Consider the following 16,473-nt stretch of genomic DNA (forward strand, 5'->3'; position numbering starts at 1 on the left):
CTGTGTTTGCTTACTGCTGTTACTTACTGGTGTTAAGTGCAGAGCTGGATTCCACATTCCCCTCAGACTGGCTCATAGCCAGCCGCTGTTTGTGTTTGTAACTCATGTGAGAGAAAGTGGCTGCAGGCGAAACATTGCCATGTGAGAGCAGCCGTTGACAAACTGATGAAATATGGGCTGGAATTGGCAGCGAAAGAGCCACACATGAGACGTATGCCCTGAACCAGTTGATAGCCATCTATAGTCAGCAAGTCATTAACTCCTCACTGAACTTTTATGTGGTGCTGCTCCTTCTGCCTGAATCCTTCAACAGTTGGATTTAAAGTTAACAAAGTTGGTCTCTTTCTGTGATTTTAAAACATAGCTACTGAAACAACTAGATGTGTTAATTGTTTGATATGTTTAAACATGCATTGTGTAACTTTAGTAACAGTTTTGGTCATATAGTCCTGTACTATACTGTACTGTAGGACATCTCACCCCACCATAACTTAGAATACAAGCTGTTTTGCTCTAATGTTTATAAACACAAATGTAATCATATGGCTGTTATTCCTTATATCAAGAGCTCGATCTGCTCATAGGCCTTTAAAAAAGTTGCGTAGTCCACCTTTTAAGCTTGGTTTAAAACCTCTACTTTGGTTCACTTGATCTTTGCTTTTAAGTCCACATTAGCATAGTACAGTGTCTCTCAGCCTTTTCAAGTCGCAACCCCCCAGAAAAATCAGGTTGGTGTTCACAACCCCTATTTTAAAGCACATTTTATCACTGCTACCCTAGGCAATGTAATGTAAAAGCTATTCCCAAGTTTAAAATAATGTCATTTTATTTTTTCATCGGGCCACCCCAGGAATAATAACTTGCAACCTCCTTGGTAATCCCAACCTCCAGATTGAGAACCAACGGCTCAGTTCAAGCATATTAAGAGAAGTAAACACGAGTCATGTACTGACGAGTTCTTTCCACTATATCCTCTCTGATGTCTCAAAGAACTCAAGAGAACATAGAATAGGAAAGATAGGTGTATTGTGATCTTGTCAAGTTAACAGATGCTGTGTTGTGCATTTTGCTTCTTTTTATTGAGTACAAAAATAGATTATTGAGTTGCAAAAATACACAGAGTAGGAAACAAGCATAATGAACTGCTTTTTAAACTGCTTTTCAGTTTCTGACAGATCATCACACTCACATGCTGATAAGCAAATATATGCTACCATGGTTATTAAATGTCCTTTCATATTTAAGTACTGTATATGAATATTATAATTGCATTGCATATTCAAATAGCTGCTTGACAGTTCAGAATCAGCAGATGGATGAAGTAGTAGTTTTGAATAAATGCTAATATTTCATCATGTAATGTGGTTGGATCACTTTGCTTTTAAACTACAAACTGTTGGAGTTGGATGTTTAATTGAGATATATTCTTTTTTTTATATCTATACCTTTTTTATGCTTTTTTCTATCAGTAGTCATAGCTCATTATTATCGCTGTCTATCTTGGCCAGGGCACTTTCTTTAGTCTGAATGAGGCTCTGAATAGAAACTTGAATAAATTAAGTCATGCACATCAGTTAACAATGTAGTGTTAACTGATGCTACCAGAGAAGTTTTGCAATAAGGTTAAAATGAAAGGCAGCAAATCTATGAGGCTATGAGGCAAGCCTGGTATTACTCTCCGTCCTTTGTGATCCGATCACAAGTGGACAGCTTTAAGTCTGTCATTTCACGCTGGGCATTAACATGCACCTCAGCATGCATCTTGACTGGCCAGTTGTGATTGGATCTCACTTCCCTGCTTTAAATGTTCATGTTCATATCAGAGAAGTCACCACCTATAGGTTGTTCTCTAAACAGTTAAAAAAAATGGCTGATTGGCAATCAAATCTGTCAGCATTAGTCAAATAGAGATAATGTGTATGATGCTTAACTGCTCTGCTACTCCACATAGATCAGAGTCATTGTTGTCTTGTTCCTAAGATTAGTCTGCTTGTGATTGCTCTTGTGTGATTTGTTTGTCTGTCTTGCAAAATTGCTGCATTGTACATGTCATATGTGTGCCTGCTTATGTATGCTGCTATTGTCTGTCCCTGCTCTGTTGTTGCTAATGTATTTGTCCTGCTTTTATTGTTGTTTATGTCTTTGTCCTACTTTCATCTTATGTTTTATACTGAAACTGTTGTCTTAAACCTGCGCCTTGATTTTAGGATGCCACTTTACATCTGGCCAGGGACAACAGATGAAAACTAGCCTCTTGGCTAATTCTGGCATATTTACAGCAATGTTCATCAATATGCACTGTCCCTGACAAATAAAATGAATAAATAAATAAAAACCCATACATCACTGAGACAAACGAACACAAAGTTTTTTGCACCAAAGAAAGAACTTCATGTATAGCATTTGCCAAATTTTCAAGATGGCCGAAATCACTAAGAATTAGTTGCATGTTGCATATGTCTTGCTTAACTCACAGAATTGAGTGATTTCTAAGCGTGCCTGGAGACTTTCTCTACAGGCCACGAAAAAAGTATATAAGGACTATATTGGTTACTGTTTTGTATGTATTTTGTAATGTTACATTTGTAAAAATTTGACCTGTTTACTGTCAATACAATATTGTGTTAGTTCATAAATGTAGTGTAAATGGTGTAATCAGATGAAACGATGTGTTCAAACAGCTGCTAATTGTTGGTAGGTAAGATGAACTTTGGACACAGAAGCAGACAGGCTGGTACAGTGGTGCTGTGACAAAATTACACTTTTTACATGGAAAGAAACAACTAAATTGTCAAAGATTGCCCTTCACAGTTCTCCTCACTCAACATCTCTCAAAATTTGCACAGTTTGGGAGTCTGGAAATACTGCGTTTGCTATTTAGATGATGAAACGGACAGTGTGTTCACAGCATCTGCTGCTAACATTAGCTAGGTAAGAGAGCCCAAACATGTAGTAAAGTTCTTGTTGTTTCGCAGAGGACGTCTGTTGAGTATGCAGTTCTTCAGTGTGGCCCAGGACACATGTGCCCACACACCCTTAAAAGAATGCGGCCCAAACCACCTCTGAATGTGGTCAGAGTGTTCGGACCTCAAATGCATCGTTAATGCATCTGGGGGGCATTCACACCTGTACTTAGAGCTGTCTACTCATGATCGAATCACTCAGGACGCAAGATTGATACCAGATCTTTGCTTCTCAACTCTCTTATCATGTATTGTATTAAACCATACATTTCATTACATGGTTTATATTAAAATGCATGCAGCAACACTGAATAGCGATAAAGAAACCAGCAAACACAAACTACAGACACATACACATTAAAGTACAGTGACTTATTAAAAAGCTGAAAAACATAGTTTTCAGTTTACTTTAAACAGACCCTAATAGCCAAAAACTCCTTCACCACATCTGCATGTTATTCTAGCTTAAATCAAAAAACCACCAGCTGATGGCCTGAGAGGTCCACTTGAATTGTCGTCTGTGAGAATGTCAGAAAGCCAGAGAAATTATTTCAGTACAGGACTAATATGTTTGGCTCTGAAATGACCTCCTAATGATTAGAGGTTTGATATGGACACGCTCCCCTCGATAGGTCCAGTTAAAGCACAAGGTCAAAGGTCAGCACAGACCTGTGTCCAGGTCTATATGGGTTTAATGGAGCGTAAAACCTCAAGCAGCAATAAAAAGCTCATTACACTTCTTCCCCAACAGAGCTGAACGTTTGCCCATTGAGGGAGTGTCGCTTTTTGATGACTTAAGCACACAGATGTGTGATAAACTTGTTGCAACCCTTGCTTTTAATTACGGGTTATGAGCAATAAAATAAGTCAAGGCTATGAGCTAGAGGTTTTATATGAGCTATTTCACACAGAAAGTGCTGTGTAGCAAGGATGTGGGTGTCTTACAACCTCTGCTAAATAATTTCCTGGGTTACACCCTGAATTAAAATACATGCTATCACCAATAAATAATGCAGCACCTCCTAATAAGTGACACTAATTAAAATGTCCAACATATGAAGATAAATGTATTTATTTATGTGTTTCGTGCACATGCACAATTTAATGAATTTAATAAAATAAAGTCTAATCAGTATGGATGATGGATTTCTGTGATGTTTCACACCCCACCCCCTAGGGTTAGTCCTGAGACTGATATTCTGTTGTTGACTTCAATGTGTTCAGTTTTCGATCCTGCTGCTTGCTTGGTTAATTTGCCAAGCTTCTGTATAAGCCAGAGTTAACAAAAATTCTCATTAATTTTTGGCATAATGGATGTGTTTACTTGTTGAATGACTTCCTCTTCCTGGGGTTTTATTAATACTGCTGGAGCTGTTTACTTCCTGTTAGGAGAATATTCTGCTTTTAACAAGATTGGAAATTATGCTTGATTTTGCTATTATTAGGCATTGGGAACACATGCAGAATCCCACAGACATCATTTTGAGGCTGAAAAGATGCAAAAAATTTAAAAGATTTAACGTTATTCAGGTTTTCTTAAAATCAGGTTTCAAGAAAACCTGTTTTGTGACTAAGGTCACTGGACCTTCTGGTCAGTCATAAACATAGACATTAACACTGTTAGCAGCAGACACAAACAAACACAGGATAATTGACTCGAGTTCAGCCTCCGTGTGACCCATTCATAACAGATACCAGACTGTTGTCACAGGTGAATCACTGTTTGTCACCTAAACAATAAGACCCCTGTCTGTATGTGTAGTTCTCTAACAGAATTAAACCAGACCTGGTACAAAAATAAATTTACTAAGCTTGTTGTTGTTGTTGTTGTTGACTTTCAGCTTAAGTGGTTTCAGAATTTTTATCAATGGGAGTTCAGTATGCTGCTGTAGGCACAGTAGTGTGTATAGGTTCATTTGTTTTAATGACAGCATTTCAAACATTTCCAGGGATAGATCAATAATTATTTCCATTGTCGTCCCTCATATTTTTTTAGTTCACCAGCCTTTAACGTTGATGCCCTGGCAGTCCTAGAGACCTAAAGAGTATTGGACACACAGCTCCAATATAGAAAAGGAAAACAAAGAATAAAATCAGGAAAATTAAGTCAGAAGGGCGGACATTCAAATTTTTTTTTAAAGTAGCAAACAAGATTAATGGAATTTAAGAAACACAAAATTCTACAGCCATGCTAGCAACTCTGTGAGGCTGTACGAAGGAAGTGGTGTTTTGAGCTAAATGCTAACATCAGTATGCTAACCTCAATACAAGAAAACTAACCTGCTGATGTAAAACAGGTATAATGTTTTCCATTTTCACTATCTTAATTTTGTGTGTTAGCATGCTAACATTTGCTAAGTAGCACTAAGCACAAAGTACAGCGGAAACTGATGGAAACACCTATTGTCAAACCCGGCTCTAAAGCTGTGACAAAAACAAGGGAGACGCAGCTGAAGGCAAACAAATAAATAATTTATTTAGCAAAGTATCATAACATAGAAGTAACTGAGAATAAGATTGGATGTGTTTGATCAGTAAAGTCAGTGGTGAGGGTGTGTGTGAATGAGTGTAAGATGTGGTATGTGCAAAGGATGTTGGATGGCTGAAAAACAAACAAATGTGTGCTGGCGGAGGGAGAAGTGAAGAGTAGAGCAGAGAGCCCCATGGCCATGAGAGGTGGGGCTTTTAAAGTGAGCGCACTGGTCCCCAGTGCTTCAACTACGAGTAGCTCCATCTCCCCGACAGGCTACCTGCTGCATAACATAACAAACAGGTTGAATAACAAGCAGGAAGATTAAAATGTTACATAAAGATTTTTCTTTACTTGGTCTCTTTAGAAAAAGGTTAAGAAACACTCAAGTTTTTTCTAATAGGCTATGGTTGTTAATGCTAAAAGATATGGTCAGGATCCACTTAGTTTGACTCAGCAGATGTAGACTGCTGGTATAAACCATCCATTGGGCACCTATTTTAGTCTACATTCTCTTCCTTTGCATTATCTGTGTGTTACTGTTTTAAAAATCCCTGTCGCTACAGGAAACCTCTGTACCAGTAGCACCTGGTTAGTATTAGAGTAACTTGTCATTTCAGTGTGTAAGTTGCTAGCTCAAACATAAGCACACCAGCAGCGTTGACCTTTTCTTTTGTGGGGATTTAGCAATTTTGATGCCAGGCCTTGCCTCCCCACTTGCAAAACAAGTTCACCTTGACACTTTAATGCAGGGTCACCATCGTTGCATCCTGGGTTAAGTATTTTTTTGTCTTTGGCTCAGGCATATTTTACTGCAGCCACAGCACAGTATCCATCTGGTACCATCAATTTTGTTCTCTTCACTCGTAGAACTTGCACGTTCATCAAGAAGTTTTCATGCTCCAACAGCTCTGATGAATAGAACCAATAATAGAAAGCCAAATTGCTTTAGTTGACTTAACAAGTACAGCCTTTACACACAGTATGTGGCAGTATGCCCCTTTTAAAGTCGGTTTGCCAGCCACCAATAATCACAGAGAAGAAGAACAACAACAATGCTGTTGCCACGTTCATGACGTAGAGCTGCTGCACCTGTGTAGAGCCACGCAATGTAGACAAGAGCCACATGTGTCGTCACTGGAGTGGGCGTTGTTTTTTAAGTTCAGAAGAAGACAACACAATTGTAACTTACAATACATGTTTCAGCAAATGTTCGGAGAGGTAGGAAAAAGTCTACGAGTTTAACACAATAAATCTTATTAGTGCTATGAATAATAAATCATCCATTTTTCCCTGCCACATCTTAGACTGTTTACTCTCAGGGGTGCATAAACTACAGGTCATGAACTTATTTTCATGTGTGTGTGTGCGTGTGTGTGAGTGAGTGAGTGTGTGCGTGTACTTCTGGATATTTCAGAAGTTCAAATAACCTGAGTGACCATCGGATCACAGCGGGGTGTGGGTGCTGACGGTGCTCTTTTAAGGACATTTGCAGTGTGATTGAGGATTTGCCATGTACTGAATCGCCATAGAAGATAAAATATTTGCCATTTTTGTTCCATAATCACAGTTTCGTATTTGCCTTGATGTTACTCAGTGTTCTGAGTAAAGAAGAGCTATATGTTGTTAGTTTTGGTTATTATTTTTGCTAACAACAAATAATATTTTTTGTTTGATTATTCTAGATGTTTGCTTTATTTTTTTAAATTTTATTTTTGCTAATGTTTGTTTAGTCTATTTATGTCCTTCTTTAGCATGTTCAGTTCAGTTGTCAAATTAGAATTTTGTTTTGTTTTTGTTTTATTTAGGAATTTGGGTAACACTGTGGGCACCCGAGGTTATATATGCAGAAGGATAGGCCTATGGTTTTTTACCAGAGCAAGAGAGGCATGCAGGATCCCTTTGTTCTTTGTATGCTTGGTTGTTTCTTGGAAAATAAATCACAAAAACCAAAGTAACATTGAATGGACATTGAAATTATTTTGCCTGCATACATTACAAGCCCATGGTGCAGCAGTGGCTCTTTGATTTTTATTTTGAAGTTTTATTTAGATTATTCGACAAATGGCCACTGCACCAAGTATGAGCCATGCTGTCTGCTAATGATGGAAGCAGTTTGCTTTGGTGACGTCACATGTGGGTTAGCCTTTATGTCTAGCTTCTGTAACTCAGTGCAATCTCTCATTGAGCATTTCTTTCATCCATCTTTCTGAAAACATGAAGCAAGCTGGGGGTGCTGGGGTTCATTTTCCATATTCAAAGACAAACGAGCATCTGCTCGAGCAGTTCCTAAAGGGATAAAAACCTTTTTGATTTCAAGGTAAAATGGCTTTATTTCTTTCAAAATAAACATTAACAGTAAGGATGCATGATATAGATTTTTGTGGGCCGATAAATGATTATTACCCCTTTCTCAAAAGTTGAGGCATAACACCACATGCAAAAATACGGTCTTTTTTGTCAATTTGCACTGAAATGCTTCCAACAGTCAAAGGGCCCTATTTAGACAGTCTATAGTGCATGGTCTAAAGCACAAAGTGCTAGTGCGTTTAGGGCGTGTCCAAGTCCATTTTGTTTAATAAACAATAGCTCTTGTCTTCAGTGAGGGACATGGATGTGGTCCTCGGCTGCTAGACCCTCTGCCCCGCTGCTTCACAATCATATGTCCCGTCAACAACTCTGTTTGACTGCATATGAAAAATACACCTCAGAACTATCGGAGGAGGAGGAGCGCTGCTGTGCGTCCCTCTGTGTGCATGATTCTCAGTCCGTGGATCAGGCGGGACAGGTCATAAAAAGTATCATCCTGATCAATAACGGGTTGGAGGACAGAGGAGAAATACGTGGAATATCGGCCTCCAGCAGCAGAAATGATATGTGTATCTTTACATTAACATGCGCATTTGCACACGCGGAACATCTGATAAACTTTCTTGATTATTTAAAACTCCTGACTCACCGACAGGATCAGTTAGTATTTCATTTTAATTTATGTTCTGTGTTCTTCTACACATCGAAAGGTCACACACACAGTCCAGATTCATACAGGAAAAAAGTTTGGAATAAAGCAGCTGTCCTGAAAAATCCTGAGATCCCGTCTACAAATATCAATTTTAGAAGCTAAAGGTTTAATTCTGTTTTCCCTGGAGAGTTTCCTCGCCAGCTTTTAGTTTTGTTGTTTAAATCAGAGCATATGTGTGTTGTGAACCCGCATGTGTAGGCATATCTTACTGTCTGAATAATGCGCTCTTTAAATAGCAGGAAAGACTGCACCATGGACCATAGACCAGGTTTTTGATGCTCTATGGTGCTGTTGCTTTCTGCTGCCTCAAGTTAACAATCCGCCTTCAGTGCGCCTGACCACACCTCATTTCAAGACCAACAGGCCCAGAGGCACACAGGTGGGCGCAATGCATGGGTCTGAAACTTGCAATGACTCTTGCACTGTGCGTTTCACTGAGCATAGGATAGAGGCCAAAATGTTGCTGATAAAACTATGGTGAAGTTTGATTAAACCTTTAAGGAAATAGAAAATGTTATGCATACAGTACTAATTGCAGTTAGTCACTGAATGTCTAAAATAAGTGAAGTGGAAAAGAAAAGCAAAAACTCAACAAAACTTTGCATGCTTGAAGTGAATTCAAGCACTGATTTACTTATATTTACTGTGACTAATTTACATGCAAAAGAGTTTGAAATGCCCTGTTTATCATTGCAATTACACTGCACTCAGAATAACAGAAAATGCTCACTCTGTTACTTTCTTTCAACTCTCTCATCTGCCCATGACTCCTGCATTTTTGACATGGACATCTTAAATTCTTCCTTTGTGTCTATCTCTTTGTTACATGTCCTTAGAGCAGTGTTGAGACCACTGTTGGACCTTCCTCCTCCTGCCCACACTCTGATGGTGGTGGTAGACTCCCTGGATGTGGGCTATGGAGAAGGTGAAGGAAATGGGAGGTGTGGTTCCATTGCAGAGTTCCTGGCTGCCAATCAACACCTGCTGCCCGGTTGGCTTCTGCTGGTCTGCTCCGTCCGCCGCCACAACAAAGCTGTGTGCAACATGTTCTCAGGTATGAAGAAAGAGCTCATCTGAAAGAGGGCTGCACTTTAAGATATTATTTTGTTATAACCTTTGGTCTGTGAGAGACAAGAGGGGTGCATGAACTGCCTCAGGCAATTGTGTGGTTGTCCAAATTGTAGGGATGTAACAATATACCGAATTTTGAGATATCGCGGTAAAAAATGGGGAAGGGAAAAGGGAAATAAGTAAGAATGCATTCTATTATTTGTCCTTGCCATTGTATTGTTCTGTTCTGTTAAAATCATACTGCTCAAAAAGACAGACACATTCTCATAAGACCCATCCTACTCCGCCTCTGATTGGTTGGCTCCGTTGGTTGCGTTCTCACACAAACTGTTAAGTCACACAAGCCACAGTAATATCTGTTTTCAGCGGTGTCCTGCTGTACAACCCGAGGGAGGCAGGGATTGCTACTGGCTACTGTATTGTTTTGCAATTTTATAAAGTCCAATCATTCATGGTCAAAGACAATTCATAGCTACTTTTTACACATGTGTAGGTCATGGCCAGCTACTTTTATTTTACTATAGAAAGAAATCAAAAAACCTTAAGTAAAAATCGTCTACAAATAATAAATGCTGTACATATCACACTATTAAAGGACATTGTTCAAGTCATCTTTTTCTTTTTTTTTAAATTGTGAATAATAATAGTATTGTTTTAACACAGTGGACTACATATTGTGACGGTATCGTACCATGAGTTTTTGGTATCGTTTCATCCCTACCGAATTGTGTTTGAATCTACTTAATATGATCCTTTGTTGTGATGCAACAAGTTGTTGTGACAAAATTATTACTGCAGAAGATCATAACCAGATAAACCATGCATCAAATTACTGACTAACAACCAGGTAAGAAATCAAATTATGTGTAATCAAAGATTCACAGTAATGGCTTTAATTAGATGGGAAGCATCCAAGTTAAGTAACTATAGCAAAGATGTTCTTTGATGGTGATTGTTGTTAAAAGCTGGTACTAGGTTGAGTGCTCTCTGGTTTTACAGCTTCATTTAACTAGAACATTATGAAGGAAGCAGGGAGGTGTTTTGTAGAATTTGAGGACCAATTTAAACTATACAGTAATTATCTCCTCTTCTCAGGTCTAAAATCACACGTCTTCAACTAAGGTCTTGTCTATCATAAACACTTGTGGAAGGTCATACTTTCTAAGGGAAAGATAATAGTGGATGTGTTTAAAACAACAATAGAACAACATGTTGTGTTGTGTCATAAACAACAAACAGGGCAAAAATAATACCACTAGATAGTTTTCAATACACATAATACAGAGATAAAGTGATGGATGGACAGGTCAAGCAAGGCAGAGAGTAGAAAGAGGAGGCAAAATGTAGACGAGGATCTGAATGATTTAAGCATTCTTTGGGCCATCCGTCTTCTGCATTATTTTGGTTATTTAAACAAGTTGTCAGAACCAGATGGTGATAATCAGTGGGAGATGTAGGGAACCACTTTACATAATACAGGACTGATAAAGGCTATGCCAAATATGCACAACTATATCAGGGTTAAAAAACATGCACTATCTGTTTCTGTGTTGTAGGATTTCGTAAGCTCTGTCTGGATGATGTGCGGAAGCCCCCACTAGTCTGTGATGTGCAGCAGTACATCCTTTGGCGGCTGGATGAAGAAGCAGCGCTTCGCCGTCAGCTCACCCCTGACACAGTTGACATGCTGAATCTGCTGCACATTAAGAGCGGGGGCTGCTTTCTCTTCCTTGAGCGTGTGCTGGATGGTGTGGCAGGTGCACTGGTGGGTCTCCGGGAGATCCGGGACATCCCTGGGACTCTAAATGGTCTCTACCTGTGGCTATGCCAGAGACTGTTCCCTCGGGGTTTCTTTGTTTATGTCAGGCCTCTCCTCAATGTCCTCTTGGCTGCCCCAAGGCCCCTTACACCCCAGCAGCTGTTCACAGCAGCCTGGACACATGACACCTTGCTCAGCCTCCAGGACTTCCAGAAGAAGCTTCAAACTCTCTCTCCTCTCCTGATTGATGGCCCTGGGGGTACCAGACTACTCTTTCATGCCAGCTTTGCTGAGTGGCTGACAGATGTTAAATATTGCACACAGAAGTACCTGTGTAGCAGAACAGAGGGACACAGCATGCTTGCCATGGCTTTGACTTCGCAGGCACCCGACCTGGACATTGAGGACACTTGCCAACTAGCCACACATTTAGTTTGCTCTGGTCACCATAGTAATAACCCCTCATTACTGGCACTGTGGATGCTGTGGACAGATGTGCCTACTTTTACTCCTAGGTGCAGTGATGCCTGCGCCACCTCTTTAAACCGTCCTCCTGTTCTGGTCAGTCTAAAAGTCCGTCAGCTGTTAATGAGGAGTGGGCTCATCTCTCTAGCCTTTTTTTCTGATGCAGACTTAAGTGTTGGAGTACATTGTATAGGTGAAGAGGAAATTCATTCACAACAGGTATTTGAAAGGGAGGTGTCTGTCAAGAAGCTGCTAGACAGTGGGGTATCTGTAAACCAGCCTGGTTCTACAAATGGACAGACCTTGCTTATCGATGCTGCCCATGAGGGTTCTGCAAATGTAGCTGAACTTCTCCTGAAACACGAATCTGATCCCCTGGACAGTGATCATCAAGGTCAAACGCCACTGACTCTGGCTTCTAGGCAAGGTCATGTCAAAGTGTTGTCTGTGCTGCTGGAATGGGCCAAGAGCAAGGAGCCAGAAACTGCAGTGCGGATGATGGAGCATGTCGACAACGAAGGCTGGACAGCACTGCGCTCTGCAGCTTGGGGAGGACACAGTGAAGCTGTCCGGCTTCTGCTGGATGCAGGAGCAGATGTGGATGGTTGTGACATTGATGGTCGAACTGCTCTTAGAGCTGCTGCATGGGGCGGTCATGAGGAAATTGTCCTGACACTGCTGGACTATGGGGCACAGGTTGACAAAGCTGACAGTAAGGGCTGTACGCCACTTATTGCTGCTGCCTATATGGGACATCATGAAGCTGTGGAGATATTACTGGACCACAAAGCAGAAGTTGACTTAGCTGATGGAGATGGACGCACTGCTCTTTCAGTCGCTGCCCTCTGTGTTCCTACAGCAGCTGGGGTTAAAGGTTATGGAGAGGTAGTAAGTCTGTTACTGGAGCGTGGAGCAGATCCAGGATACAGAGACCAGGATGGAATGACACCATTGCTTCTTGCAGCCTACGAGGGCAATCACGACATAGTTGAGCTTCTTCTAGAAGCTGGTGCTGATGTAAATGAGACTGCTAGCCCTGATGGCAATGTCTCCGCTGCAGCTGCTGTTAGTCCCCTGCTGGCAGCTGCAGCAATGGGCCACATGAAGACAGTGTCACGGCTACTTTACTGGGGCGCTGCTGTAGATGCAATTGATTGTGAAGGAAGGACCGCACTCTGCCTGGCAGCAGCAAGAGGCAGCGTTGAAGTTGTGCGAGCCCTGTTGGACCGAGGCCTGGACGAGAACCACAAGGATGATCTTGGCTGGACTCCACTGCATGCTGCTGCCTGTGAAGGCCATCGAAGTGTGTGTGCTGCTTTGACAGAGCAAGGAAGCATGGCACGGATTGGAGAAATGGACATTGAAGGACGCACCCCTCTTATACTGGCTGCCCAGGAAGGTCACTGGAGTACTGTCAGGCTGTTGTTGGAGAAACGTTCTCCCATTGACCACAGAGCTTACAATGGACATTCTGCCTTGAGTGCCGCCCTCCTGGAGGGCCATGCTGAGGTTGCAGAGCTGCTTATGAGGAAAGGAGCTGATACCAATGTCAGGGATGCAGAGGGAAGGCCTCTGCTCTACCTCCTAGTGTTGGAGGGTCGCCTCGAAATGGCCACTCTCCTCACAGAGAAAGGGGGAGTTACCCTGGAGTCCCGAGACTCTGAGGGCCGTACAGCACTTCATGTGGCTTCCTGGCTGGGATGTGTGGAGATGGTAGACCTACTTTTAAAGCACGGGGCAAACCCCAATGCTCAGGATACAGAGGGGAGACCACCTATGCATTCAGTGGCTTGGACTGGACATGGTGAGGTAGGACATCACCTCATAGAAGCCAGTGGTGTCAATATAGACCTTGCCTGTTACCAGGGGGCAACAGCTTTGAGCATCGCTGCCCAGGAGGGACATGCTAATATTGTTGCAATGCTTCTGGAAAGAGGGGCAAATCCTGATCACATGGATAAATATGGCCGTACTCCAGTCAAAGTGGCTGGTAAACGTGGACACTTTAGAAGTGTCAGGCTCTTGGAGAGCTACAGAGCCAAGCCATACATAGGCATGTTGTTTAACTCTGGTACTTTCTCCCCCACAAAATCCACAAAGATCCGCTCCTCAGGCATCTCAGAGAGTAATGGAGGTGAAGTTACAACCACTACCTCCTCCTCTTCTGTATCCTCTCCTGGCTCCACTGCAGAACGATTCCACTCCACGCAGAGCTCCAAAACCTCCTCTACCTGCCACTCGCTGGCCACAGTACAGACAGTGCCAGCTGACAACCTCAGTTTTATTCAGCAGATACAACAGCACTCAGTGCCTCGTAGTCGTAGTCATCCTTCCACCCTCCTCCCACCAGGGACCACAGGCATGGGCAGCCTACATGGAAGCAGTCGGAGGCATCCCAAAGACAACCCTCCTCTCATTGTTTGCACAGTCACTGCCATGGTGCACAACTGCGAACTGCTTCAGAAAGATCTATCATCTGGACTTGAACATCACAACAAAATTAACCAACAGAGCTCAAACTTAATAAAAGCAGACAGGACTACTTACACTGGTGGAAAATGGAACTCCTTCATGGCTTCCCTTGGGATCATGCCAGGGCAAGATGGCCCTGCAGTAGGTGCTAAAATCAGGGAGGGTCCTCCTCTTGGCTACCCATATAGGCTACAGAGCCCACTTCAAGGGGGAGCTTGGGATTCTCTACCCCAGAAGAACTTTTTGTCACCTTCTTGCTACAGTTTTACCCCAGTCCCACCTTGTAGTGCCTTGCCAGAGGATGTTATGGTCGCTATGACAACCACAGACCCGCAACTTAATATGAAACAGGCCATCAAACTGCAGTTTGAGGGTCCTACCAGTGCAGCCTTATACGAGAGAGAAACACCCCTGTGACTGGTGCTCCAGTAGGTGAATAAAGTTAGACATTTCTACGCTTTCTAAACAAAACTTTTACTTTCTACAATGAGTTAACCAACAGTAATTTGAAGAATATAATTTATCAAGCAAAAGTCCCAACTACTCCATTGTTCCATTGTCTCTAATATCAGCATTTGATGTTTTTCCTCGTTTTCCGTTATTTTAGATTAATAATGTAGGGTTAGCAATTTAGTTACTTGAAGAAAATAACTAACGAATTCATTGAAAATGGAAATAATCCTTAGTTGCAGCCCCAGTGTGGGTAATTAGAGATTATTTTTTGGTGTCAATTCAAAGACATTCACTGTTAGCATACATTGGAAAATTCACAGGAATGTAAACTCGCATGACTATATCTTTGTTTTAGGTGTGGCTGACAATTCTTGTGGTTCAAGAGAAGGCAGTTTTCACAGTGTAAAATGACTTTGTCCAACCCTTTCAGAAAACCAGAGGAAAAACGAACTGAATGACGCAAAAGCAGACATTCCTGCTTTTCTGTTGCCTGTTGTGTTTGTTGAGCAGGACTCTCACAGACAAGCTCCTGCCTATTCATTTAAAGCATATACCAAAACTGAATTTATTTTTGAATTAGACATTATTTTCCCATTGTGCTGGGGATTTTATTAGCTCTATTGCGAATAATACTCCCTATTATGGAACACAAGTGTCTAGGTTGGGTTATGTTTTAAGTTATGTTTTCCCAATTAAAAATCCCTTTTTTGAGCAGTAAACAACCTTGTTTAAGAGCTTTAAGCTTGTGGCCTTGATCATTATGGAAGCCTTTGTACTTGGTTGTCAATGATGGACCAATAGGGGAATGAAGGCCAGTTTATAGTAAATTCCAGTTTGCAGAAAAGCAAGCTGACCAAAGCTTGAAACGGTGCAAGGTTTATCATACGGACTATCAAAGACAGCCAATTTTACTTGGCTCACTCACAGTGGGTCTGAGTAGGCGGGAAGGAAAGTGAAAATTGAGGGTGGATGTGGGAGGGGTTGTTGAATCCAAACTTGTGTGTGGCCTCAAGAAATGTTTAGTTCTTTATCATTTTTCAGGGGATTCAAATTTTAATACATTCATTCATTAAAATGGAAAACAGTGCCATAAAATTGTCTGCCTCTGTTTATTTGTGAGTACATGTGTGTATGTGTTAAAATGTTTTACTTGTGCACTATACAACTAAATGTCATGGGTAGCTTCTGATGTGGTAGCATCATGCCGAGATGAAAGTCAGGCAGCAGCCTGATGTTGGCCACCAGGGTTAATAAAAACAAACGCTGTTGAACAGTTTTGAAACTGGATAAAGGAGGTCTCTGCAGACAGGTCCATTAGTGATTTATACCCCCTTTCTATACATTTAATAAGTTGTATCTGTGAAGTGATTTGGGTATTTGTAGCTTGGGAACTACATTTCTGAACTGCATTTGATATCATTATAATGCCCTTTGCTCTGATGAAAATCTATTGCCTGAAATGCTTTGTTATTAAATACTTTGATATTTCTCCATGTTGAAATTGATGGTAGGGCAGGTGTGGTTATTAGAAACTAATAATTAGGGCCCGAGCGCTGACCAGTGCGAGGCCCTATTGAATCTCTAAGGGTTATTAATATTCTTCCACGACTTTAAACCCAGTTTTGGAGGCCTGGACATACCCTATAAAACTCACCAAACTCGGAATAAAAATCACATCTGGCAAAAATTTTCATAATTACACATTATTGGGTGTGGGTGTGGCCAGGCGACACTATAGCGCCCCCTGGAATCAGCCCAGCCTCCTACATTCACATACATTAACAAAATTCAGTATGCA

The 16,473-nt window shown here is 41.3% G+C and overlaps 1 protein-coding gene across 4 annotated transcripts in view; it reads left to right on the plus strand.

Moving 5' to 3' along the window:
- The window catches only part of ankrd50l (ankyrin repeat domain 50-like), a 34,779-nt gene extending 18,803 nt beyond the window's left edge, over window positions 1–15,976 (plus strand). For 3 of the 4 annotated variants that reach the window (XM_073473434.1, XM_073473436.1, XM_073473435.1), the window contains 2 exons: window positions 9,292–9,509; window positions 11,083–15,976. In XM_073473434.1, the coding sequence (XP_073329535.1) occupies window positions 9,292–9,509; window positions 11,083–14,639 (3,775 nt within the window). In that variant the 3' untranslated portion in view covers window positions 14,640–15,976. The remainder of the gene's footprint in view (window positions 1–9,291; window positions 9,510–11,082) is intronic. The other variant, XM_073473437.1, reaches the window with a different exon arrangement.
- Window positions 15,977–16,473: the final 497 nt, after the last annotated feature.

The sequence above is a fragment of the Pagrus major genome, chromosome 9, assembly GCF_040436345.1.
Source record: "Pagrus major chromosome 9, Pma_NU_1.0".
Classification (NCBI taxonomy): domain Eukaryota; kingdom Metazoa; phylum Chordata; class Actinopteri; order Spariformes; family Sparidae; genus Pagrus; species Pagrus major.